Here is a 27,285-nt window from a genome sequence, read left to right as displayed (position 1 = left end):
TCCCTGTGCTTCAAACTCGGAGCCCATTGGGCACGGTAGAAGGGAATGTGGCCCAGACACCCAATGAGGAGAGAAGGTGGGAGGTGGGCGGAGCATAAGCAGGGAATAAAAGGGGCTGCCCCCCCTCCAAGTCCTATGGGCACCTAGAGACTCTGAGAAGGTACTGCAGACTCTTTATAGTGGCCAAGATGAATCTTTGCACCTCGCTTCTGCTGTTGTGCCTGGCCAGGGTCAGCCTGCAGGGAGGAGGTAAGTCTGGGAGACGGACATGGAAATGGGGACAAACAGAAATAGACAACAGAAAATTCAGTTTTCGTGCTCCTCTTAGGGGGATAACACCAGGGATAAAGAGAGGGACTGTTTGCAAGAGGTGGGTAAGGGAGACAAGATAGAAGTTTATTTTTTAAAAAAATCAAAAGAGGGAGGGTATGGCTGGGAAGGTCCATTCAGCCTCCACCCCTGTCTTAGTCCAACGCTCTAACCACTACACCATGCTGCCTTTCACATTGCACCAGCAATGTGATGTTGGTGAGACACTTTGTTGGGGAAGATGAAAACAAATATTACAGGTACTTTTAAATGAGGGCTATGAAGGCTGGCATTCTATAAAATGTAAATCTGGGCACCAGAATGCAGTGAGAGGTGGGTAAGGAGGATGCAGGAACTGGGTGATTTACATTGAAGGAGATCATCACTCATATGTTGCCAGGTTTCCCCTTGACTACTGGAAGTTTGGTGTTAAATTTAATCATTCCTGCACTCCCAACTGAGCATCCCAAAATGCAGGGATAGAAAGATTTACGTGAAGGAGCTAGGGCAGCCTCTGCTGACCAGGTGCCCTGAAGGCTGATGGGAATTGTAGTCCAAAACACCTTCAGGGCAGATGCTGGGCTCGGAGCATATCCTTCATGTGCAATAGAGTCTTAATTGAGGTATAGGACTGTGCTGTTCAAAAGAATGGAGAGGATTGTTATGCTGAAGATTTACAGTGCAGTTCCATGAATGCTAACTCTGAAATCTGCCCTGCTGTTTCCAGTTAAGTGTGCACCCATAGGATTACAGCTTCAATGAGGGTGGGTGTGTCACAACTGGAGCAAAAATAAATAATTTTTATGTCTCTTGCATATCCTCTTTTGCATCCACAAGGGACAGGGCACAACTATGGGGAGAGAAGCACAAAGGTACTTCTCAGCTTAATGACCAAAAGTCATCTGCTTCAGGTCACTTAATGAGAACTGGCTCATCTTCTGCAATTCCCTCTCAATTTTTTAAACCCCACTAGGAAGAACCCAAGGGACGCGGGTGGCACTGTGGGTTAAACCACAGAGCCTAGGACTTGCTGATCAGAAGGTCGGCGGTTCGAATCCCCGCGACGGGGTGAGCTCCCATTGCTCAGTCCCTGCTCCTGCCAACCTAGCAGTTCAAAAGCACGTCAAAGTGTAAGTAGATAAATAGGTACCGCTTCGGCGGGAAGGTAAACGGCATTTCCGTGTGCTGCTCTGGTTCGCCAGAAGTGGCTTAGTCCTGCTGGCCACATGACCCAGAAGCTGTAATCCGGCTCCCTCGGCCAGTAAAGCGAGATGAACGCCGCAACCCCAGAGTCGGTCACAACTGGACCTAATTGTCAGGGGTCCCTTTACCTTTACCTTTAGGAAGAACCCCATCCCGCCTCTTACAAACTCTGTAACTACTACTGATTTTATTTCATTCATTCAGGATGCTTCCAGGCAGGGACTTAATACTGGAAACGGGTTGTTGACAACATTATTTATTATTATTCATTAAATCTGTATATCACCCTTCATCTGTAGAGGTGGTTCACAACATAAAAATACAAGACAAAACATGAAAAAACCCACAAAACATGAAACACCACCACCCCATCCCACAAACACATTTAAAAGGGTATTGCTTGTTTAGGTTTTTTTACTTGTTTTCTATCAGAAAGGGTAAATCTGTATTGAATTAGGGAGGTGGGAGAAATGAGTTAGCATTGTGATGCAGCCGTAACAATAAACATCCAACTGGAAGCAGCTTGATTTTCTGTACTACCTTTCTGCTGAATGGCAACTTGTGCAGGTTCTTAAAATCAGTGTGTGTGTGTTTAAAAAAACAGTAACTGCAACAAAACCAAACAAAATGCAATAATATATTAAGGCACCAGTTTGATACTGCTGCCACTAATGGTGCTCCATGCCAAAAATCAATTAAAGCAACATAATGCACCTTCAATAATTGTTCCTTTAAGTCTCTTGTTTCCTCTTCCTTTCCCATTCTTTCCCCCCCTTTGGTATCATGCCACTTACATTAGGAAGTTGTCTTAAACAAAACTGGATTGTTGCTCTGTCTAGTACAGTATTGTTGACTCTGACTGGCAGAAGCTTCCCAGGGTTTCAGAAAGGGAACAATTACCTGGAAATATTGGGGAGTGAAGTGGAGACCTTCTGCATGAAAGGCAATGTGTGCTTCCACTGAACTATGGCCTGATTGTGATTCTGCCTTGCTTGTTTGTCTTGGGACAGCGCTTAGGAGATTTTACCTGCTTTGTAAACAAGTAGTTAATATTAGTACCCATGAGTCATAACCATGGTAGTTAATTCCAGAATTATTTGTTGTTGTTTAGTCGTTTAGTTGTGTCCAACTCTTCGTGACCCCATGGACCAGAGCACGCCAGGCACTCCTGTCTTCCACTGCCTCCTGCAGTTTGGTCAGACTCATGTTCGTAGCTTCGAGAACACTGTCCAACCATCTCGTCCTCTGTTGTCCCCTTCTCCCTGTGCCCTCCATCTTTCCCAACATCAGGGTCTTTTCCAGGGAGTCTTCTCTTCTCATGAGGTAGCCAAAGTATTGGAGCCTCTGTCCTTCCAGTGAGCACTCAGGGCTGATTTCCTTAGGAATGGATAGGTTTGATCTTCTTGCAGTCCATGGGACTCTCAATTGTGTGATCATTGCATAGGGTCCCACAAAATGACAGCAGAATTTGTGCATTGCAAAGGGGTCAGGAGGCTGCAAGCCCCTTGGAAATTGGAGAGGAGCCCCACAGACCAACTTTCCTCTTTGGCCCCCGGGCTGTCCAAAAGGTCCAGGCTCAGGGCAGCGATTGGGAGTTTGCATACTGTTCCTTCCAGGTCACATCTCTACCTGGCACAAGGATGCCACATTCCTTCCATGCCCCGGGCAGCCCTGCACACACAAAGACCTCCTTCTCAGGGGAGAGGGGACTGACACCCCCTTGCAAAGCCCTGAAGGCAGGCAGGCCAGCTCCCTGAGCCAGGAGACAGGGTGGGACCCAGGTGGGCCAGATGGCCAGGGTGGTGAAATAATCCTTTGGCACCTGGGACTCAGGCTTTGAAAGGAGCTTTGTGGAAGGGCCCAGAGCCACCTTCGCTGGGCCTGACAGGGCAGAATGATGGATGCTTTCCGCCAGATGTTGAGAGGAGAACCAATCTCTCAGCAACAGGAACAACCAAGAGTCTTGTGGCACCCTGAAGACTTAACAGATTTATGGTGGCATAAACCTTTGTGGACCAGAGCTCCTCTTCGTCTGCCGGCCAACTGAAGACAAACCTTTCATACATCTGGTGAAGTGGGCTCCAGTAATCCATGAAAACTCACTCACCATCTATGTTTGCTAAGGCACTACAAAAGCCTTGGGTGTTGGACGGAAAGTGTCTATCATAGCTGCCTCTTCTAGATGTTCTGCAAAACATGATGTCTACTAAGAGCCCAAGGAACAAAGTGTGAACTAAGGACCCAAGAAAGACACCCTGATGAACTTGGAGGGCTTTCAAGTGGGAATAGGAGGGGAAAAACATGGGAGATAAGCTGTCAATGCTAATTAGTCATGAGGATGACTATGTACGCCTTCCTGTGTTGGAAGCAGGATGCCTCTAAAGACTGGTTGTTGAGGACCGCAAACAGTTGGGTTCTGCTGGTTGTGGGCTTTACTTAGACATCTGGTTGGCTTCTGGGGGACCAGAACACTGGAGTAGTAGTAACTGAGCTAAGTCTGATCCAATACATTTTGCTGCCTGAGACAGAGCAGCAATCAGCTCGTGCGCGCACGCACGCACCCACACACTCATATGGTCAGGTCAAGGTGCATAACTCATTGACAATCTGCTGCGTTTTCATGATACCCCAAAGCAGCTGCCTAAGGCAGTCGCCTCCCTCTGCTTAATGGTAGAGCTGGCCTAGATCCAGCAGGGCTCTTGCTATGTTCTTCTACTAAGGCAGTCCCTTTCAAAAACCAGTCTATTGAGTTATAATTAACTTTATGCTAGAGGCTTGATGTGCAACAACAATATGAGAAGTGATAAGGCTCAGAAATATAAACAAGGTAAAATATGTATGTGATATCCAGTCTCATTCCCTTTTTCTTGTGGATCTTTTCCAGCATTTAAACCGCAATCAAATGGCCGGGCAGGACCTTACTTCCCATCCCTGATGAGGGGTAAGTATCCTGCATCACACCCACCCCTCATAAGTATATAGTGTGCAGCTGCTAAAATCAATGGGATTATTATTATTTTTTGTCCTCAAAACCCACTTCAATGAGTGGCTTTAAATGTGCATGTATTGACCATGAACTAGTTCCTGTGCATACACAAAGGTTGACTGGTGCCTCTGAAAGATCTCCTGCTCTTTGCTTTCTGTTTCATGGGGCTTCCCTCATTTCACTCACCCTGCCCTGTTGGCTCTGCTGAACCACCCACAGCCAGTGCAAGGGGGCAGTTCATACTTTGTGGTCTGTATTTCATCCCTTAGGAGGAGGAGTTGGACTGGGACTGGGACCAGCTGGAGCCAAGGCCGGTAAGTTGTGCGGCAGATCTTGAGGTTGGGGTATGGGGTGGAGGGTGAAAATCTAGACAGACAGAATCAAATACCCATCTTGGCATTTCCTACAGGGTTATCATGCAGTACTTAAGACAACAAACTGTTGCTTTTACATCGGCCGGGTGGTATAATAGAGCAATGCATCCATTTAAAATGTGGTGAGCCTCTGATAGTTATTATACTAGCTTTTTAGTGTTATTATAAATAACTATGTCATTCATAGTAACTCTAGAAAGCTCGTACATTTCCCACAAGGGGCTTACCTGCATTTTAAGCATTTCAGCTCCTCAGAAACAAATCCCCTTTGTTACAATATGCAATAGCTTTTTGTTCTTTTCCAGTTGTCCACCTTCACAGCATTGCCCAATTCTTTAAAGCTGAAGCAAAATTTAGAAGAAAATGTACACTGCAGGGGACTTGGTTCAATTAATTCGCGCACACCACACTTCCTTCAAGATGCTCTCTCACTGACAAATTATCTTCACACCAGGCCTGTGAGGTAGTTTTAAGATGAGAGATAGTCATCCACAGTGACTTTCATGGCTCAGCAGGGATTTGAACCCAGGCCTCATTAGTCTACATTGTACATAACATATGGGAACTGCCAAGGAAAATACCATGTTGTGGTTTGCATTAAACCCTGGTCTGTTATGATCACTCTACTTTCATTTCCCCTAGCTATAACCTCTTCTGTTTTTTATTCCCACAGGGAAATATCCAGGCTATGGGGCCCAAGGATTGCCAGCAGGCCTGGGTAAGTTTAGCTGCGATGGTGGACTTAAATACAGAGGAACAGAAAATAATAATAATAATAATAATAATAATAATAATAATAATAATAATAATAAAAATAAATTTCAAGCTGTCAATTCATATGCCAAAAGCTGACTGGAACAAAAATGTTCCCTCCTAAAGAGATAATTAGGGCTTGGCCCACGCATAGTGGCAGAAAGAGGTTGACAGAGAGATGTTTCTGCTTTTGCAGGTGCTCAGAATGGATTTGGGGCTGCTGGACCAGGCTTTGGGAACAAACCAGGAAAGCCAGGTGAGCAGGACATGGAATGACATCCAGGGGGAGGATGTCCTGCATCCGTCAGTGGGGCCACTGCTAAGCCATGGACCATATGAAATGTAGAAACATGGTTGGTCTTTGCCCAGAGATAAGTGTCATTGTTGCAACCACCAAGAGCATTAGCAGGAACTAAGCGACCTTTCTCAGCTGTTTCAGGGAACACAGGAAGCTGCCTTCCATTCATCAGACCATTGCTTCCTCTAGCTCAGTTTTGTGTACACTGACCGGCAGTGGCCCTCCAGGATTTCAGACAGAGTATCTGCCATCCCATTGTGGTTTAACCCACAACGCGGGTGGTGCTGTGGGTTAAACCACAGAGCCTAGGACTTGCTGATCAGAAGGTCGGCGGTTCGAATCCCCATGACAGGGTGAGCTCCCGTTGCTCGGTCCCTGCTCCTGCCAACCTAGCAGTTCGAAAGCACATCAAAGTGCAAGTAGATAAATAGGTACCGATCTGGCGGGAAGGTAAACGGCGTTTCTGTGTGCTACTCTGGTTCGCCAGAAGCGGCTTAGTCATGCTGGCCACATGACCCGGAAGCTGTATGCCGGCTCCCTTGGCCAATAAAGCGAGATGAGCGCCGCAACCTCAGAGTCGGCCACGACTGGACCTAATGGTCAGGGGTCCCTATACCTTTACCTTATCTGCCATCCCTACCTGGAGCTGCCGGGTATTGAATCTGGAACCTGCAAAGCAGATGCTCTACCACTGAGCTAGAGTCCTTCTGCAGTCATTGATATTGCCTGTCCATCTGTTGATGTTTTCTGCCTTTCTACAGGATACAGAGTCCCAAATGGATATGGAGCAGGTAGGATGGCTTCACTTTCCCACTTCACTGAAGCATGTCTCCATTTCTTCCTGCCTCCTATGCACATGAGAGGGGGAACAGGATGAACTGGAATTGAATGGCAGAGCTGGGTGACGGATAGTGTAGAAAAGAGGAACTACCAAGGGGCTCTTCCGTGTGTGTGTGTGTGTGTGTGTGTGGCATTTTCAGTGAGAGACTTAATCACTTACCAGCAAAATTCAAGTTGCGCAATTTAAACTGAATTTGTGCACTTCCACAACAATTGCTCCAGGCTTTCAGTTTGCAAACAATAAAAAATAAAAGCATGTGTAAAGGAGTGGGTACATGGCAGAGATTTGTAAAACTATGTCCAGTGCAGAGAAATTAGAAAGGGAGGTTGGTGTTTTATCAATCGTTACAGGTATTTATTTATTTATTTATTTATGGGTATATAACCCACATTTTCAGGCAGAGTACAGCATATAGGGATAAAATCAACAAGAGGAGCATAAAAAGATCATTAAAAATAACAATAAAACAATAAATATCAATAAATACTGGTTAAATGAAAAATTCATGTTGTAATGGCCTGTCTAAACAAACCTCTTGCAGGTTTAGGATTGTGCGTCTCTCTTGCTCTGTTCATGACAGTTTAGAGCCCTGCTCTCCCAGTCTTCTGAAAGGAGGGAAAGATATGGGGCTTGCAAGCACCCACGGATGCTGTTCATGAATGTGGCTCAAGCGCCAGCCCTGGTGGCCCCCATTTCAATCCCAGTGTACAGGGGATGAAGGACAGAAGCAGCATTCACAATACACCTTGGTGTCTTCAGAATGATGCCTTTCCTCTCCTTCTGGGGAGTCTCAGTGCCCAGAGCCAAGGACATGTTGGTGCTCTGCCCACCCTGGCAAGTCAAAGTATGTTGTATCCAAAGCTGGTCAAGTTATTTTGGCATCCAAAAAAAAAAAAAATCTCACTGCCCCTCCCTTCTCACTTTGCTTAACATGTTGTCAGGTTTAGTGGTTTAAGGTAAGCTGAGATCCGTTGAGCTGGGGTGTGTGATTCCTTTGCTCAACTGCCTTTATATTTATTACTTTTTAACAGTGATATTTATACACTATCACTGTTCTCGGGTCAGAGATTCAATCACTTACTGGCAAAGTTCAAGTTGCACCATCAGAGCTGAATTTGCGCTCTTGCACAACAAACTCACTTCCCCCCAAGATAGGACTTTTTGCACTAAGGAAAGTGCAGTGAAAAGTGTGGGATATAGCGATTGCTTGATACAAAGTCTTCCAACCTCCTCACAAACAAATCAGAATGAACGCTCCATAAACAGGTCCTCTGCAAGTGACCTTAAGTTGTTGTTTTCAGTGCCACTCAGATTTAAAATTGAAATTTGAATAAGCAAATGTAAATTCCACTTAAAAGAGGGAAAATAAACGTGATGTTTCTATTCCATTGTTGTTCATGATGCATCTTTGCCTTCCAGGTTATAGAGGACTTGGTTACCCTCGTGTTGGCCTCCCCTTGGGAAGTAAGTCAGATACCTTTACTTCTTCCTTCTGTCTTGTTACCTGTTCAACAGGTACCTCACTTACGTGCTTCGCTGTTCCTTTACTCTCTTAACATTCCATTGGCTAAACACGTCTTGCTCGAATAACCCTCCATTTTAAAAAATGCTTGCCAAGACTTTTTACAAACTTGGAAGACCGCTAAGTGACCCAGCTGTACTTCTTGGCAAAAACACCAACCCTTCTGCTTATTTTACCCTTTTGAAAACTGTTGGCCATCCTCCTTCATTTTCAGACCTTGGAGCTGAAATACTGGACATTGGATGCTGTGTATTTTTTCTGTGGTTTCATCTGAGGGTGCTTTCCCTCCCACTAATCATGAGATTGTTTTCTTGACTTTTGTTGTGTCCACGTGTGTTAATGTTTTGACCCTCCAGTGTTTGGTGCAATTTGGCCTAACGGCAACCTCAAGACTCCATACACTCCAGTTATCTGTTTTGCTAGGGATCATTTCTATTCTGTGTTCCATGTCTGTGGAAAACCACTGTCTGGTTGTTGCTCTTTTGCCTCACAAGGGTGCATTGTTAAAATGTTGGTGGTGCCGGATACATCATTTTCCAGGGTTCAGCCCTTTCCTCCAGAAGTTACCTGGGGGAAAGCTGTTATGGTAATCTCGGATATAATATGGACAGTTCTTGACTCCAAACACACACCTGTCACCCTGATCACTACATGAGGGTGCTTGGATTGAGCAGAAGGGTCTGGACATGCATCTTCTGGCAGCGGCAGGCTTGGAAGTGACAAAACACTTGAAAGTACATAAGGGAGGTTGTACCCCACAGGGCTGGTTTTCAAACAAAGTGCTGCTGATACTATCCAAAAGATGAATTCACCAATTTCAATAAGCATGGGGTTCAGTGAAAGAGAATAAATTTATGGAGATCTGGTTTCCTTTTTTTCCCTTTGCGTATGTGAATAGGGGGTTGGTGGGGGTCAAGATTATTTGGTCTTTTTGGAGAGACATGATCTGACATAAGTGTGAAGATGTGTATCTTACCGTATTATGAGGTATGCAGTTTAGGGCAAGAACCATGGTACTTGGATTAGTACTTATTGTTGTTCTGTGATGAAAGTTTACAAAAAAAAATTTTAAGGTCTCTAGAAGTTACGCATCTGAGTGTGGTAGCAGAGCTCACTTGTTTGTAGTGCCCATGCGGATGAATGCCAGAAGGGAAATTCGTCATCTTGAGCAATATGTGCTTTCCTTAAAACAAAAATGCAAACTTCTAGTGCAGGGGTTGGCAACCTGCGGTCCATGGGCCACAAGCGGCCCACGGGGGTCGTTTAATGGCCCACGAGCCACTCCTGAACCGAGCCGCCCGCTCGGCGAGTCCCCTTGCTTCCGTGACGCCAAAAATCACGTCTGTGCAGATGCAGACGCTGGAAATCACTTCTGCGCAGATGCAATCTAGCCTACAGAGCAATCTCAGCGAGAGTGAACCAGCCCAGGCCAGGTAAACCTTGCTGACCCCTGTTCTAGTGCATGTTAGCTGTAGCACGGTCCTGTGAAACCTTCAGAAGGTAGAGAGGGGCTCAGCAGAATTTTCAGTGGCCACAAAGCGGGTCCTGACTGAGCACTCTGCATAGCTCTTTACCCCTTTCTATGACTGCTAGAAGCAGAGAGGTAGACAAAGTAAGTACACTTAATCTGAACATTTATACAGATCCCATAAATTTAATTTATGTAAATTTTTAAAAGTATGAAGTACACAAGCCTGCTCTTATTCTTTGTACCTAGTGTTCTGGTCTGACCCAGTCTCTTTCTCCTCACTCAGCAGGCCTTGGAGCCAGAGGCAAGCCTTCCAAATCAGGTAGCAGTACTTTCACCAACAAATGTTCCACCAGGAAATACTCCCCACCTCATTCCCCAACATTAGGGCTGTGTGTCTGCTGCAATTCTGTATGTGTACAGAATTCATAATTCCAACAATCCAAAAGTTCTTCTCCAGGTTGCAATTTAAATCAAGCCACTCTCCTTCTCTGGCAACTTGATTTTGGGGACACCAAGATCCTGGTTGTTACAGGTCCTGAGAAATGGGGTTTTCCAGGTTGCCTGAGTCCTTAGTATGGATGGCAGGCACCTTGGAAACAGCAGGGCTCCTTGTTCCTCAGAAGCTGTTGCAAGCATTTTCAGCAGTCCCCAGAAGCCCTTCCCACTGCCATCACTGCCACTAGATAAAGGGAAGGGAGCAGCAGAGCAAGGTAAAGTATTCTGTAGAGTGTTGGTTGGTGGAGGCATTCAGAAGGCCAATTGAGTTTCTAATGGTGTAATCAGGAGTTCAATGTGGCCAGGATTTCAAAGTTAGGCTAGCAGGGGAAATGACCTATGTACGTGGGTGGCGCTGTGGGTTAAACCGTAGAGCCTAGGGCTTGCTGATCAGAAGGTCGCCGGTTCCAATCCCTGCAACAGGGTGAGCTTCCGCTGCTCGGTCCCTGCTCCTGCCAACCTAGCAGTTCGAAAGCACATCAAAGTGCAAGTAGATAAATAGGTACCGCTCTGGTGGGAAGGTAAACGGCGTTTCCATGCGCTGCTCTGGTTCGCCAGAAGCAGCTTTGCCATGCTGGTCACATGACCCAGAAGCTGTATGCCGGCTCCCTCGGCCAATAAAGAGAGATGAGCACCGCAACCCCAGAGTTGTCCGCTACTGGACCTAATGGTCAGGGGTCCCTTTACCCTTTACCTTTACCGATGTTTTAGCTTGGTTTGCCAATCTCAGTTCAGAACTGAGGCAAGAAGAGTACCACTGGTCACAACCTTCAGATAAACCCAGTGGTGGCTTGTCCACTAGGGGAAATGGGGCACAGCCCCAGTAACCCCATCCTGTTGTCAGCCAGCCTTCACCTGCCTGCCTTCCTATTTACAACCTACCCAGGGGGAGACGCCGCCTGTCAGCTTCCTCCTCACTCTCAGCGTTGCCTTAATAGAACTCAGCAGGGAGGGGGAGGGCGGTAAAGCTAGAATTACCGTATTTTTTGCACCATAACACTCACTTTTCTCCTCCTAAAAAGTAAGGGGAAATGTCTGTGCGTGTTATGGAGGGAATGCCTATGGGTGGCATGCCTACGGATTTTCCTCCTCTAAAAACTATGTGCGTGTTATGGTCGGGTGCGTGTTATAGAGCGAAAAATACGGTAGTTGGCTCTGCCTGTCATTGGCTCTGGCGCCACCTACTGCTGGGCTCCCTGCTTTCTGTGCTACCACACCCAACAGGCACTAGCCACAACTGGGTGAACCCTAGATATCCGTGAAAAGAGAATTTCTTTCTTTCTCTCTTAGCAGGTTATGGGGCAGGGCCCAGTACTGGTGGCTACCCAACAGGAGCACAGCAAGGTGAGCGGGGAAAGTTGGATGGGGCCCCAAAATAAAGAAACAAACAAAAAAAGAAGAGAGTGGAATTTGCTGTTAACTTTCCTAAGGATTAATTTCACCAGAGAGGGGTATAGGGGCCCAGCCCTGTTTAGTAAATATGTCATCTGAGTTGGAGCCTCTGTATTCCGTTTCTAGGGCTGGGACACCTCATTTGTAGGGAGAAAGCACTCTGCCCATGCTGAGATACAAGCTCTTTCTTCTTTTGACCCCCCCCCCCATGAAACCTGTCGTCATAAACCAATTTTGCCTTGTGCAGACCAGGGAGGAAGGGCAGGGGAGAGGAAAAAAGGAGTGATCACTTCCATCCACGACTGATTTTTCTTTTCTGCATGCTTTGTACAACAGCCTATATCGGTGGAGTTGGAGCCGGAGGCTACCCAAGCAATGGAATCCATAATGGATATGGCAATGGTGAGAGAGACACGCTCTGATATTCTGCAGTAAATTGGTACAGGGGGAGTCAAATGGAGCTAGTGGCAGAGTTGCTTTTGGCCATAGACTGCTGTGACACAAGCATGTTCATCCCCTGCCCCAGAAACAAGGAGCCTATCATGTGAAAGGTCTGGTCAAGAGACTTCAGGCAGCAGGCCAGTCAGGCTAGAAAGTACAGGGCTAGGAGGATCAATGGCATGACTCAGTACAGTGGTGCCTCGCAAGACGAAAAGAATCCGTTCCGCGATTCTTTTCTTCTAGCGGTTTTTTCGTCTTGCGAAGCAACCCCATTAGCTGCTAAGCGGATTAGCGCTATTAGCGATTTAGCGCTATTAGCGGCTTAGCGGGCTTAGCGGCTAAGCTGTTAAAAGGCTATTAACAGCTTAGCAGCTTTGAAAAAGGGGGGGGGAAGCGGGGGGGGGGGGGATGGCGAGACTCGCAAGACGTTTTCATCTTGTGAAGCAAGCCCATAGGGAACTTCGTCTTGCGAAGCGCCTCCGAGATGGAAAACCCTTTCGTCTTGCGGGTTTTTCATCTTGCGAGGCATTCTTCTTGCGGGGCACCACTGTATTAGGCAGCTCCTTATCCTGACATTACTTTGCAGAATATGCCCTTTTATTTTATTTGTGTGTGTGTGTGTGTGTGTGTGTGTGTGTGTGCGTGCGCGCGCGCACTGCTATCCCATGTTTGGGACACTTATCTGCAAAACTAATACATGCTTCTCAGAAAGCTCACCCAAATCTTTGTGGCAGATCTGTTGCATGCAAAGTCTTGTCCACCTTCGTTATCTATCATGGTTAGGACTGCTATACATCAGGAATTTCCTGGTCATAGCTGGAATACTGCAGTCAAAAACAATGTCCAGATGGGAATTGCTGGAATGTCCAGGAAAATCTGGACATATGGCGCAACCCATGTTGGAAGTTGAGATTTTATTTTTATTTCTTGAGATTTTGAAAAAAAAAAAAAAGCTTTGCGTCCAGATTTTTACTTTTTGAAATATGGCAAATCATGGTACCAACTCAAAAGCACTAGCAGTTGAGCAAAATACAGTAATGCGGAAATAATACTTTTCAGCCAGTGCATACTTGCACAAAATGGCAATGAAAATATATGCCCAGAAGGTGGAGCAGTTGGCCAGCATATTGAAAAGTCTATTTGACTAGACATATTGCTGCCCATCCATCCATTTATTCTACAGGGTATGCTCTAGAGCAGGGGGCTCTCACTTTTTGCCCCTCTGGGCCTATCAGTCACAAAATGGTGGTACAGGGGGCAGAGCCAGTCACAAAAAGATGGCAAATGGAGGCAGAGTTTGGCACCATCAGCTGGCAATTACTAACATGGTTTTCTACTGATAGCTAATCCATCCTTGAGAATTGCTGAATTTTTTGCCGCAAGAAATCCCATAGCTCAGCTGTCCTAAAGCAAAGTACAGACATTTGCTCTGGAGGTATTTGGCCGCACCCCTTTTAGGCAGAATCTGCTGATCCAGAGACTCTTAAGTAGAAAAGACTTTTTCTGTTTTTTCCTTTCCCATCACTGCATGCCTCTCGAAGTATTTTTACCCATCTCCTGCAGTTTTTCTCCCATTCTACTTTCACACTCAACTTGTACCTTATTCCCCCACCCTGAGCAAAAAAAGCTGTGTTTCTTTCATCCCTCCTTTCTGGTCCTTTTACTTCTTCCTCCCATAGCAGCTTAACTCTCATATCTCCTTCCTTTGTACCCCCAGTTTATTAATATTCATAATTATTATTTAATTACAGTTGTACCTCTGGTTGCGAACGGGATCCATTCCGGAGGCCCGTTCGCAACATGAAAAGCCTGCAACCTGAAGCGCTGTATCTGTGCAATGTGTGGTGTGATTTGGTCTTGTGCGCATGCGCGAAGCGCGATTTAGCGCTTCTGCGCATGCGCAATTGGCGAAATCTGGAAGTAACCCTTTCCAGTACTTTCGGGTCGCTGCGGGACGCAACCTGAAAAAACGTATCATGAACGTATATATGACTGTATATTGAAACATTTCTTAACCTTTTATCACACTTTCTAAATTTCCTTGAACATCTCTCTTTCCCCTCAGAGAAAAGAGACCTCCCTTCTTCCCAAAACCACTTCTCTGTCTCCCACTCACCTTTACGCAGCATGATGCAACTTCATCCAACCAAGAGACTATTGTATGGGGCAGATAACTGAGGAGGGGGCAGTGGGCTGGCTGTGGCGCTGAGGACCATCTGAAAGTGGCCTAAGGCCCACTGTGGGGTTCCAGATCGCTGTTTATGTAACACTGCTCTTGAGTATATATTCAGCCTGAGTAGAATGAGTTTCTGTTTGGTTTGGGAAATCGTAAAGATGTGGTTTTTCTTTCTCAGGCTATGGAGCTGGAGGAAATGGATACCCTGGTGTTGGATATGGGAATGGGAATGGGAATGGTTAGTATTTACTCCTCACATTTTATTCTCCTTCCCCCCTCCCTCCAAGGAGCTTGGAGTGGCATTTTAGCACAACAACCCTATGACACACAGAGCCATCTTTCCTATTGGGCTTACGGGCACATTGCGCCAGGGCGCTGGCCTCTCAGGGGCGCCCCAGCGAGTGGGGGAGTTGCACTGCTTTGCCGACAGCCTCCCTTTCCCCTGTATGCCCGCCAGCTGTGCCCTGTCAACCATATGGCTGGCGGGCATGCAGCTTCCTTCCCAAGCCTCCGCGGGAGGAGAGCGATCACCGCAGAGGCTTGGGGAAAGGTTGACACTCTGGGAAATGGGGGCGCCGGAGGGATCTTTGAACCATGGCGCCGGATATGCTTAAGACAGCCCTGATGACACATTTCAGACTGCAGAGTGAGTGGCTTGCTCAAAGCTGTCCTGTGAGTGTCATGGCTAAGTCAGCATTTGAACTCAGGTCTCCCAAGTCAAAGTGCCACACTGGCCACTATGCCATATTGGCAACGATAGGGGAATAAATTTAGGGCCAAGATTGGGTAAATGGAGGGGAAGATAGGATGTTTCATCAGTAGAGGTGGAGGGGGGGGAGGTTAGTGGATAAGAAAGAGACAGGCTATAGGACTTACCCACTGGCTCGCCTTGACTCAGCTACAGAACTTCCTTTCGGTGTCTTGAGATTCAGCTGCAGAATATGTGAATTAGTGCTAAGAAAGCAGCACACCTGAGCCCGTGTAAAGGGCCTTTTCCTTCCACTAAGGGCCAAGCTAGATGTGTTTGCGGCACAGTCCATGCCACATGGCACACGTCACAGGAAGTTCAGAGAAACATTTTGAGGCTAAGTCAGGGCCCATGTACACTTCTGTTTGCCCTGCTGCTTTCCCCTGAGAAACCTAGTGCTGTATTAGAACAAAGGTCAATCAGGTTTTCTATGGATTGCTGTTTAATCTAAACAAAAAAAATTCCTTCCAGTAGCACCTTAAAGACCAACTAAGTTAGTTCTTGGTATGAGCTTTCGTGTGCATGCACACTTCTTCAGATATGCATGCACACGAAAGCTCATACCAAGAACTAACTTAGTTGGTCTTTAAGGTGCTACTAGAAGGAATTTTTGTTTTGTTTTGACTATGGCAGACCAACACGGCTACCTATCTGTAACTGTTTAATCTAATTTAGTGTTAAAAGAGCGGATTTTCCAGGGGGAAGTGGCAGGGCAAAGGCAAAACTGTTCCGACCCATGCCAAGAAAGCATGGGACAAGTGGAAGTGTGGACGAGCCCCCTGCGTGGGAAACGGCACACATGCCAATGGGAAGATCCTTTTAAAGAGGGATAGGTCACATCTTGCTCCCAGAATTGATCCTTGGACTACCACAACAAAAGAAATGGTAGTAGGGGATGAGAATGATTGCACAAGACAAGCTGCTGCCAGTGAAGAGTATATTGTACTGGGCTAGATTGACAAATAGCCTGACACCAGTGTTGAGCACCTTCCTATATCCATGAGCAGATCCCCCCCCCCCATCTGTGTAGAACTGGCTAAAAGTGCAACAGTTGGGTTTGCGTGTTAGTCCTCTCCTCTCCCTGTGTAGGTTTCCCTGCCTTGCAAGACAAACAAGCGCTTCAGTGGAAGGAGCAATTGAAAAATGACATGGGAGTAAAAAGGCTAAGCTCGCCTTCTGCCTTGACTGCATTTGCTCAGCTCTTACCACTCATCACAGGTCTCCTCTATTTCATCTAGTAACTGCAGCTCCCATTAGGGAGAAGAATCAGAAGATGAGGAAGGGTTGATCCCCTGATACACTGCTTCAGAAATGAGCCATTCTAGGTTTTGAGACAAGCAGGCAGGGAGGGGCTGTATACTGAGCCTTTGGGTGTCTTTGCAGGTGCCCGGGCTCCCTATGGCAGTCAATTAGGAGGCCCTGCTGGAGATCCTGCTGCTGCTAAATATGGAGGTAAGTCTTTATTGTGCTCCCTAAGGGAAAAGAGACTTCCTTCCTTCTTACATAAGGCAACTGACAAACAGCCTGGCAAAGTTTTGTGCAGCTTGAAGGGGAGCGGAGTTGACTTGCAAAGCATTTTAGCATCAGCTGGCCCCAAGGGGGTGAAACATGCCTTAATTGCGGCATAAATGACTTGGGAAACATGGGGAGGAGGAAAATGGCCTGGGTGTGACTGTGCTGAATGCTTATTGTTTTACCTGTTTAACTGTCACGGCTTCTCCCAGAGAAGGCAGGGAATTTTTGTTCAGCAAAGGTGCTGACATTTCCTAAAAAAGCTAGTTTCCTGGAGGGGAAACGGAATGACCCTGAAACCACTTGGTGCAGGTGTGTCCTCCTGTGTCAACATGGGAGAATTTCTGTAGAATTGTTCTAAGGTGTGGGGAAGAGGGGTGCCAAAGGGGCAATCAGGGGATCCTCTCTGTGACCTTCTGTTGCCCTTCCTTGGGCTCCTGTGATCTGCATTACAGGGACAGGGCAACTCCCATACAGTGGGCAGCCAGAAGCTGCTGGCCTGGGAGGAGACTATGGTGCTGGAAGATATGGTAAGTTAAGACAGCAGGGGGTAGGTGTGCCTCAGACTGGTACTCTGTATGACTGCAGGAAAAGTACAATTTTGAGTCAAATGCTGATTATTTCAGGTACAACTAAAACACACACACAATCTGGGGTCCCAAATGTAGTGCTTTTGGGGTTCTCGTGCACCCTGCCTGGTATTCTCAGAAGGCTCTCCCAATTTATTATAAATAAAACCATGAATTTTTGAGGGCCTTTTTTTTCAGGGGTTCAGACCTGCAAAATGGGTATTTTTTGGTTTCCACAATGAATTCTTAGATTTCTGAGGCCCTGGGCCTAAGATTGGAGACCCCCTCAATCAGTGAAGACAGGCTTGTAGGCAGAGCAGCTGTGGTACTAATATATATATGCTATGCAGATAAAGCAGATTTGCATGTGTGTCCTGTTTTGCATAAATTGTTCTGCCCTGCCTCCCCAAAGTGAAGAGTAAGTAGCTGTGAAATATACTTTACTCTTCTTTGTGTAGACTCAGGGCAGAACCATTTATGCAACGCAGAACACACAGGCAAACCGGCTTCATTTGCGTAACATCTATGTCAGGGGTCGGCAACCTAAGGCCCATGGGCCACAAGCGGCCCATGGGAGTCGTTTAACTGGCCCATGCACCCCCGCCACCTGCTTGGTCAGCTCCTGTGCGCCGCGCTAAACCAGTGTGGAGCAGAGCGGAGACTGCCTTCTACGATGCTGGCCGGCTTCCCATTGGCTGTAGGAAGCTCCTGCAGCCAATGGGAAGCTGCACACGCCTCCTCCGTGCTAGGAGTGCTGGAAGTAGCGTTTGCACATGTGTGCACGCACACTCTGGCCCACCGCAGCGTCTGTGGGACCGTGAACCAGCCCAAGCCACAAAAACTTTGCCGCTCCCTGATTGATGTAAATAGTAGGGATAAGGAATCTGCAACCCAAGACTCCCATCAACCCTGACTGTTGGCTCTCCTGGTTGAGCCTGATGGGCCCTGGAGTCCAGCAACACCTGCAGGGACACAAGTTCCCCATCTCTGATATATAGGCTGCAGAATTCTACTTTTGATGGCAGAGTTGGGGCTTTCTTTTGCTGCAGACTTTTAACTCTTTAGTACACACAATCCTGGCTGCGACTTGTTGGGCTTAGCTTATAAATTCTTAATGTGCATAGTTGTACATCTCGGCAAGTAGTGTGCCTTCTCCTGGACTGGGGTGCGATAGTGGAGGGATTTGTTTTTGGTGGGGTGGGCAATCATATCCCCTTGCTCCCCCCCACTTTTCTTCTTCTCATGCCTTCCAGGAGCTCCTCAGAGCCCCTATGGAGCACAACCTGGTGGCTCTGATGGCATTGGTGTAGACCCAGCTGCAGCCAAATACGGTAGGTGAAAGAGAGTCCACCTAAGTCACAGAACTAGAGTAGAGCTTCAAGCACATCCATCTGCTGAAAAGCAGTATGGATTGGGGAACTGAGTACACCAAACTGGTAATACTGAGGTCTAGTTACATGGCCAGCTTTGGCTCTGGTGATAGCAGTTAGTCCCAAAGAACTAGGCACACCAAAGAGATAGAATGTTATCTGTTAGACCAACTTAGGTTTAGTTTGCTGCGGATACATTAGGGGGGCTGGAGGCAAAAAAAAAAAAGACAGCTCCTACGCTTTTAATAGTTTCATGACAAGCTAACCCGCTGATCTTACCTATTCTACACAAATATTAAAGGTGCAAAAGCCCAGCTGTTTTGCATCTGGCACAGAGATACAAGTTTTGGAATTTAACACAGCTGTTCACTGATAGCAAGCAAAACTTTCAGATGCGTTTGAAGCATGCAGTAAGCAACTGTAAATATTTACATTGTTCTCATTTAATGCCGCCCGTGTACAAAATTTGATACATTCTAGATTAGGAGATTCAACTGTTTTCTTTTAGAGTTGATGTTTGTAGAATATATCAACTTGAAGAAGGCTTGGGCTCCTGGATCTTCCTAATCCTAAAAGCCTGAGGTCATGGACCAATTGGTTTGGGGTGGTCTTTTGTTGTTATGCTCTTTCCCTCTTTCTCACTCTCTGCTTCCTCTGCATCCTTTGCAGGCAATGGGAACGGAATAGGATATATGAATGGACGAGACCGCCAAGCTAATGGGCTGGGGGCAGGTAAGGCTGAAGGTGCAAGATAATAATAAAAAGCACAGCTCCCAATAGGGTGCAGCAGGAGAGAAACTACTCCTTCCTGGAAAATGGGGTAGGAAGTTGACAAAAAAGAGATTGCATATTGGATTGTATGCTAAAAATGTTGCAACTTAATAAAATGCAAAAAAAAAATAATACATTAAAAAGGGCACTGCTCCCTTCACCACCATTGCTCTTTAGGATAGACTTGACTGGGATTGGTGTAATTGGGGATGCCTTTTGCAACCAGTTGCTCTGCTGCTTCACTTGGCTCTTGTTCTGTCTAGCAGGTGCATATGGTCCCTATTCAGCAGGACAAACTCCAGGAGGGTATGGCAGTCCACTGGGCCCTGGACAAGCACTGGGAGGATATGGTAAGTGGTTCTAAAGTTGTGTTCTCTTGTAGCAACGAGGAAGAGATTGGATTTCCCTGCCCAAGAGGTATAGAGCTTCTCAACCTTTTTCCAACCCTGCCCCACCCCTGTCCTATCAGTAGACAGGTAGCTATTCAAATGTTTTATTTGTAAATAGAACATGTTTTATTTATAATACAAAATATTACATAAAAATGTATACTTTAAGTATTTCTCAGTCAATGTGACCCTTGTGTTTGATGACAAGAAACAAACTTTTTAATATTCAGTTCTATTGCCGTGAGGGATAACCAAGATCACCTCTGTTCGTTATGTTAAGGCAATTCTGCGCTAGGCTGAGTAAATAATTCACAGGTGATCTTGAAGATGCTTTATCCCATGTTGATGGCCTTTCAGCTGGTTCCCTGGTGGCCCGCTGGAATGTGGAGTTAACCAGGGCTATTGACTGTTTGGCTCCGAAGCGCCCTCTCCGATTGCATGGAGCCCGGACAGCCCCGTGGTTTTCCACGGATCTGAGGGCAATGAAACAATCGTTGAGACGGCTAGAGCGCCGGTGGCGGAGAACTCATTCCGAATCTGACCGGACACAGGTGAGAGCTCAACGTCGAGCCTACCAAGTGGCGATAGCGACGGCGAAGAAGAATTTCTTCACCGCCTCTATTGCATCTGCAGAAAACAGCAGCAGGAGACTTTTTCAGGTGCTTCACAATTTAGCGGAACCACCTGCAACATCGGGGCCCAGTACGGGCCACATGTTCTCCTGCAATGATTTTGCAAAGTTTTTTGCAGATAAAATCGCTCAGATTCGGGAAGAAGTAGACTCCACCGTGGGAGCAGGGCCGGGGCGGGAGAGTGCTAGAGTTCTGTCTAGTCAAGTTGAGTGGGATCAATTCCAATCTGTTACCTCCGAGGATGTGGACAGGCTGCTTGGACGAGTGAAACCAACCACCTGTCTCCTGGATCCTTGCCCATCCTGGCTTATAAAAGCTAGCCGGGAAGGACTGGGCAATGGGCTTCGTGGGGTGGTGAATGCTTCCCTCCGTGAGGGAGCCTTCCCAGACCCGCTGAAAGAGGCGGTTATTAAACCGCTTCTTAAAAAACCATCTTTAGATGCGGCCACGATGGCCAACTATCGCCCAGTCTCAAATCTTCCATTCCTGGGCAAGGTGATTGAGCGAGCGGTTGCCGAACAACTCCAGGCACGCCTGGAAGAAGCGGACCATTTGGATCCCTTCCAGTCGGGATTCAGGCCTCATCATGGGACTGAAACTGCCTTGGTCGCACTGGTTGATGATCTCCGGCGGGCTAGGGACAAAGGTGAGAGCTGTTTCCTAGTTCTGCTGGATCTCTCAGCGGCGTTTGATACCATCGACCATAGCATCCTTCTGGACCGTCTTGAGGGGCTGGGAGCTGGGGGCACTGTTATACAGTGGTTCCGCTCCTTCCTCCTGGGCCGTGTTCAGAAAGTGGTGGTGGGGGATGAGTGTTCAGACCCCTGGGCTCTCACTTGTGGGGTGCCTCAGGGTTCTGTCCTCTCCCCCATGCTTTTCAACATTTACATGCAGCCGCTGGGAGAGATCATCAGGAGGTTTGGGCTGGGTGTTCATCAGCATGCGGATGATACCCAGCTCTACCTCTCTTTTAAATCAGAACCAGTGAAGGCGGTGAAGGTCCTGTGTGAGTGTCTGGAGGCGGTTGGAGGATGGATGGCGGCTAACAGATTGAGGTTGAATCCTGACAAGACAGAAGTACTGTTTTTGGGGGACAGGAGGCGGGCAGGTGTGGAGGATTCCCTGGTCCTGAATGGGGTAACTGTGCCCCTGAAGGACCAGGTGCGCAGCCTGGGAGTCATTTTGGACTCACAGCTGTCCATGGAGGCACAGGTCAAATCCGTGTCCAGGGCAGCTGTTTACCAGCTCCATCTGGTACGTAGGCTGAGACCCTATCTGCCTGCGGACTGTCTCGCCAGAGTGGTACATGCTCTGGTTATCTCCCGCTTGGACTACTGCAATGCACTCTACGTGGGGCTACCTTTGAAGGTGACTCGGAAACTACAACTAATCCAGAATGCGGCAGCTAGACTGGTGACTGGGAGCGGCCGCCGAGACCATATAACACCGGTCTTGAAAGACTTGCATTGGCTCCCAGTACGTTTCCGAGCACAATTCAAAGTGTTGGTGCTGACCTTTAAAGCCCTAAACGGCCTCGGTCCAGTATACCTGAAGGAGCGTCTCCACCCCCATCATTCTGCCCGGACGCTGAGGTCCAGCGCCGAGGGCCTTCTGGCGGTTCCCTCATTGCGAGAAGCAAAGCTACAGGGAACCAGGCAGAGGGCCTTCTCGGTAGTGGCGCCCACCCTGTGGAACGCCCTTCCAGCAGATGTCAAAGTGATAAATAACTACCTGACATTCAAGAGACATCTTAAGGCAGCCCTGTTCAGGGAAGTTTTTAACATGTGATATTTTATTGTATTTTTGGTTTTTATGGAAGCCGCCCAGAGTGGCTGGGGAGGCCCAGCCAGATGGGCGGGGTATAAATAATAAATTATTATTATATTATTATATTTGATTTAACGTAATTTACTGCTTTTATTAAAATTTGTAGACTCATGCAAGCACCCTGCTAGCGATCTTGAAACCAAGTGTTGTCGGTGAACTACATAGTGAATATAGAATACTTCTGCCACACCTTTAAAATATGCAATAAATCCTCTGTATCTACGTGTCATAGAAGCAGACCATGAGTAGCACAGTCCAGAATGTTCTCAAGAGGGATATCTTTCTCACTGATGTACCTCTTTACATCAGTCTATACATAATCTATCTTTTTTGGGTGTATCAGTGAAGACTCTTGATTTCCTTTCTCTCTTCCACTCTTCAAGGAGGAAGTACTTTTACCAATGACTTTTTTTATATATGGTCTAACTACTTCAGGGGACAATATTGGTGCAGAGCCTGGCAGAACGACCTTAGGAGATGTTACATCCTCTTCCAATCGGTTCCCAAGGGGGTTGGCTTCAACAACTGGTATCTCGTCGTCTTCACAGTTTTCGGGAACCTCATCATTTTGGCTAATATCCATGTCCACAAAACCTAGCTCTTTTGTATTTCCTTCATTTGTCACATCCGTAACATCGGCAATATCTTGAGGACTTGAATCTAACATTTGCATTGGTGCGAAATCATCAGGCGTAAATTTGTAGTGCGTCATTACTCATTCATAATTGTCAAAAAAATCAGTGACTGCAGTTTTATTGAACATAAAACTTCGTGTTGCACTCATATTTTCTGGCTTTCTGGGGCTTCGATCCCGATTCCTCTTTCTAAATCCTGCTGCCCAATCTTTCCCAGCACATCTATTTTTTCCCCAGGATTCCGGATATCTACACCCCAAATATTCTGCATATTCATAAGCCAAAACCAAGACTTGCTGCAAAGACAGCCTGTAGTGCATTTTACTACAGTTTAATAAATATTCAGTAAACACTTTCTCTTGTTCAGTTGAGAAAACCTGTGCAACAGTGTACTTGGACCCATATATATTAGAAGATGACGCTTCATTTTCTTCAGAAGTTTTTCGAAACTTTTCAATGCGATGTTGCAAAGTTGCAGCTTTGATCCTGTATTTGTCAGCTGCCCTCCATATAGACAATCTCTTTGATATAACTTCAGATATAGCAGTCTTTATGTTCTCCTCATCGATACTTCCTCTATCAGTCTTAGGTTTATAAGTTCGCACCATTTTCTGGAAAACAGAATAACTAGTTTAGAGATTTCATGCAAACTTGTATATTGGGGCACTATTGTACACTAGCGGGGCACTTTTATACATATCAATGTGCCCCGTTTCTTAGTGTACCAAGTACCCCACGGACATTTTCAGAAAATATTTATTAGTAAAACCACTGAATTTATTTAAAAATCACGTGTAATTCTGATTACCTTTGGTATTTTAAAATCTTAACTAAATGATGTAAAACAGTGTCAGAACACTTTTACATTTCACGTAATTTTTTAGCTGGCCACGCTAAAAGCACACCTACTCTCGTCAAACGCCAACGGCTAACTGGTGGGCGGCATGGTCGCAGCTGTTGTACTCACATATGTATAGACACATTTTAGTGATGTCATGACACGAATAAAATTTCTCAAAATTGAAATATTGTTGGTGCATCAACCCTAGGCCAGGCTTCCTCAACCTCGGCCCTCCAGATGTTTTTGGCCTACAACTCCCATGATTCCTAGCTAGCAGGACCAGTGGTCAGGGATGATGGGAATTGTAGTCTCAAAACATCTGGAGGGCTGAGGTTGAGGAAGCCTGCCCTAGGTATTATGTAATCTTATGGTGACAGAATTAATTCATAGCCAAGATACTCAACTGAGTATTGTAGGCTTCCTCTTTTTTTGTGGAGGTAGCTATGGGGTATCATAAAATTTAAAAACTGAAACTTTATACATATGCCAAATAACTTTACATATGTTTGCAACTACAAAATAATATAACTTCTCAGAAATAAAACAGCATTAGAACATCTGAACAAAGACAAATGCAAAGTTATTCTGATCTCAATAGATCTCTACGAGGAGAAGCGACTGAACACAGCAACCACAAAAGGAATGGCAAACATAACGGCTGCAGTCCTAGGGCAGCAATTTTTAACATTTACTGGGGAATAACTCATTGAACACAGGACTTGCTTCTGAGAAAGCATGCATAGGCATGCACTGCATACTGTAGTCTTTGCAATGCCTTTTCACACTTTATGTTTTGATAATTGGATGTTTGAGCACTGTGATTTGTACAAAAAGAGGATACAAATGGTCTTGAGTGAATTTCTTGCTTTGGAATAAATGGAAAAGCATTCTGTACACCAAATGAGAGTAAGGAAAAACCAGTCACTTTTTCTGTTTTGCTCTAGGAGGAAAAGAATCTAAGTATGGAATGAATGGTTTTCTGGGAAATGGGTACAGAGGTAAGAAAGATGGGGTCCCTATCTTTCATAATTGTGGCTGTTCTCTATCCTTACTACTCAGCCTGTTGTACAAATCAGAGCTTCCATAGTTTGGTTCCTATCTGATCAGTTTCCATCCCCACCACATGCCTTTCTGCAACCTGTTTCTGGAAGTGCAAGGATGAAATATGGAACAATGCCTGCCTCTTTTTCTACATTTTTTTCTCTTCTGTTTTCTCAGGTCGCTGCTCTTCTGGAAAATGCTGAGGAATGATGTTACTGTGTGGAACTTTCTCTGCAGCAGGATTCAGGCATCCCGGCAACTTTTGGTGCTATGAGTGATGATTAATGACAACCAAGTTTTCCAGTATAAATGATCCTATATTTCTTTATCCTGTTTTTATTTTATTATTAGAAACCTTTCATTGTAAAAGAGAAGATTTTACCATTTTGGCTTCTAAAGCATTACTGAACACATTTTCTAAGGGCTGTTAGCATGTCAAGATCAGTGTTACAGAGATGGACACATGAAGTTGGAAACCCCTTTCCTTCCAAAGAGATTTGACTTATCAATTCCACTTCTTTGGAAGTAGCCTAGAGTTGATTCCCATCTTAGTGTGTATCTGGGTGCCCAGGCACAAGTGTCTTTTCAATTAAAAATAAGTAAATCCACAATTCTGTTGTCTTTATCATTCTTGGTGAAAGAATTATAACATACCAAACCAACCATTGCCTTTCTTTAAACATTCATGTTTTGTTTTTCAGTTGCTGTGGGTTTTCTACATTCTAAACAATACTATACAGCCCTAAGTCAAACTGAAATATTTGCACTGGGTTTGTGCAAAGGATGTGAACAGTTAGAAATATAAAGCAAGGTTTGGATCCCTGGGATCACTTATAGAAATCTGAACATGGGGAAAAGTAGGGGAAGGATACATGGGAAACCCAGATGTGTGCTAGCTATACAATCCAACCCAACCACAGTGATAACCAGACTTCTTCGCTAGATGGAGCTGCTGCAATTCCAGATGGGCTTATAATTTTCTCCTAACCAACAGAAACTTCTGTAATCAAGTTTGGCACTTGGGGGTTTCTTTCATTCTCAGCTTCTTGGCCACACAGTTCTCAGAAACGGAACCGTATTTGAAAAAGAGGTACAGTAATGGCCACATATTAATTACATCAAAATAAATAATGAGTTAATGTTATGGGACTCCCCGTTTCTTATGAACTATATTAACTGAATGTGAGGGGATTTAAGTATCATAAAACCACTTTAAAGTATGTAAAATGGCAATTTCAATTTTTAACAAGATTGTAATTTTGCCACACACACCTCAACCTGCTACCCAGGGCACATGCCTTTTCCCCTACACTGGTTCTATGTACAATTTGTGCTTGTTAACTCAAGCTTGACGGATGGGCTTTTAAAAAGTCTTTTTTTATTTTTATTTTTGCAGGCTGGCTCTCCCAGTCTGACCAAAGGGATGCCCATCATGGAGCCACTTAAAACAACCCTTATTACTTATGTCAGTCAGGACAAAGGGATGGGGGTTTGCACTTTCCAGGTCAGCTGGGGCCCTTGGAGTTCCCCAGTACCTTACAAGTCTCCCCTAGCTTCACCACTTCAGCCGACATAGAAAATACATCAGGTGAAGGTACTTATCGTCTGACTGGTGGGGGGGGACGACGACACTGTTTCCCTTTGCACAGAAAACATCCAGGGAACCCAGAAAACCCAGGTGGATCAACTGAAGCTGAGAACACACCATATATTTAAAACACATCCCCCACTACCACACCAAAGAATCCTGGGAACTGTAACTTACCCTCACAAAACTACAATTCCCATCACCCTTAAACTACAGTTCCCACAGTTCTTGCTGGAGTGGGGGTGCTGCAAACGCGCTTTAAATGTATGGCACAGACAACGACCTGAGTCACTCTCAGGGGGAGTGAGCACTGAATCAGAGATCCAACGCAGGTTTCAGAGTTCTGGTTCGACCTGTTTGCCATGCCACCCAACAAACAGAACCAGAGTTCGTTTTCCCCTTCGGAATCCTGGAACTGTCGAGTTGGAACGGACACCCCAGAGGTCATCTAGTCCAACTCCCCGTCATGCGCCGGATCTGGGCGCTAGCAAGGCAGGCGCTTCCAGCAGTTCCCTAGTCTCGGGGTGGGGGGAGGGCAGGTGGGTGAGCGGCTGCATGTAGCCCCCGCCCCCCAATCCAGACAGGCTCGGGTAGGGGCCCGGCCGCCCCGGTATTGTTCGCCCTTCCCCGGGATGCACTGCTTGCTCACACCCACTTACCAAGGCTCCTCACTCGCGAGGGGGCGGCAATTCTTCATTTACCACGACTTCCCCGCTCGAGCGAAGGAGGCCGCTTAGGCCCACCCGACTACCCGCTTCCAGTTCTTTCTCCTCAGGTGCCGCGTCCGACTGCGGGCCCCACCTCCCCAAAGGCAAAAAAGCCTCGTCTGCTTCCTATCGAGTGGGCGGCCCAGGGACTCCTCGGCAAAGTCCAGGCTTGCCTCCGAGTCCGAGGGAGGCCTTTCCTCTTTCCTCATCCCAGCTGGCCTCGTCCACCCACCTGCCAACGTACTGACTGACTGGGCAAACAAAAAAACCGGGCGCTCACAGTTAAAAGAGGCGTTTCCGTTGAAAGGAGCGCTCGCGCGCTCGCTTAGTCCCTTCGGCCCGTTGCCTTTCACGCACGCATGCGCGGTGACGTCGGGACGCGGAAGTGGGCGAG

At 46.4% G+C, this 27,285-nt stretch overlaps 1 protein-coding gene and 1 long non-coding RNA gene across 13 annotated transcripts; one reads left to right on the top strand and one right to left on the bottom strand.

Moving 5' to 3' along the window:
- Window positions 1-129: 129 nt before the first annotated feature.
- On the top strand, window positions 130-25,207 carry GREP1 (glycine rich extracellular protein 1). 12 transcript variants are annotated; one of them, XM_077917162.1, is made up of 18 exons: window positions 130-249; window positions 4,397-4,453; window positions 4,768-4,812; window positions 5,546-5,590; window positions 5,822-5,881; window positions 6,685-6,714; window positions 8,184-8,228; window positions 10,044-10,076; window positions 11,546-11,596; window positions 11,981-12,046; window positions 14,440-14,499; window positions 16,393-16,461; window positions 16,977-17,051; window positions 18,344-18,421; window positions 19,130-19,192; window positions 19,495-19,581; window positions 24,500-24,553; window positions 24,774-25,207. In XM_077917162.1, exons 1-18 carry the CDS (start codon window positions 189-191, stop codon window positions 24,797-24,799), a joined length of 1,005 nt encoding a protein of 334 aa, XP_077773288.1. In that variant the 5' UTR covers window positions 130-188; the 3' UTR covers window positions 24,800-25,207. The 12 variants fall into 12 exon arrangements, with proteins under 12 accessions (XP_077773288.1, XP_077773286.1, XP_028557390.2 ...); XM_077917160.1 differs by having other exon boundaries at window positions 10,044-10,079; window positions 11,543-11,596; XM_028701557.2 differs by having other exon boundaries at window positions 10,041-10,076; window positions 11,543-11,596; window positions 19,498-19,581.
- LOC114581440 (uncharacterized) lies at window positions 22,817-27,165 on the bottom strand. The gene is made up of 2 exons (XR_003703333.2): window positions 26,844-27,165; window positions 22,817-23,325 (listed from the first exon to the last, which is right to left on the bottom strand). It is a non-coding gene; the product is annotated as an uncharacterized LOC114581440 (long non-coding RNA).
- Window positions 27,166-27,285: the final 120 nt, after the last annotated feature.

This window comes from Podarcis muralis, chromosome 13 (genome assembly GCF_964188315.1).
Source record: "Podarcis muralis chromosome 13, rPodMur119.hap1.1, whole genome shotgun sequence".
NCBI classification, from domain to species: domain Eukaryota; kingdom Metazoa; phylum Chordata; class Lepidosauria; order Squamata; family Lacertidae; genus Podarcis; species Podarcis muralis.
Note: the sequence above shows the minus strand (reverse complement) of the source record. Positions and strands in the feature narration are given on the sequence as shown.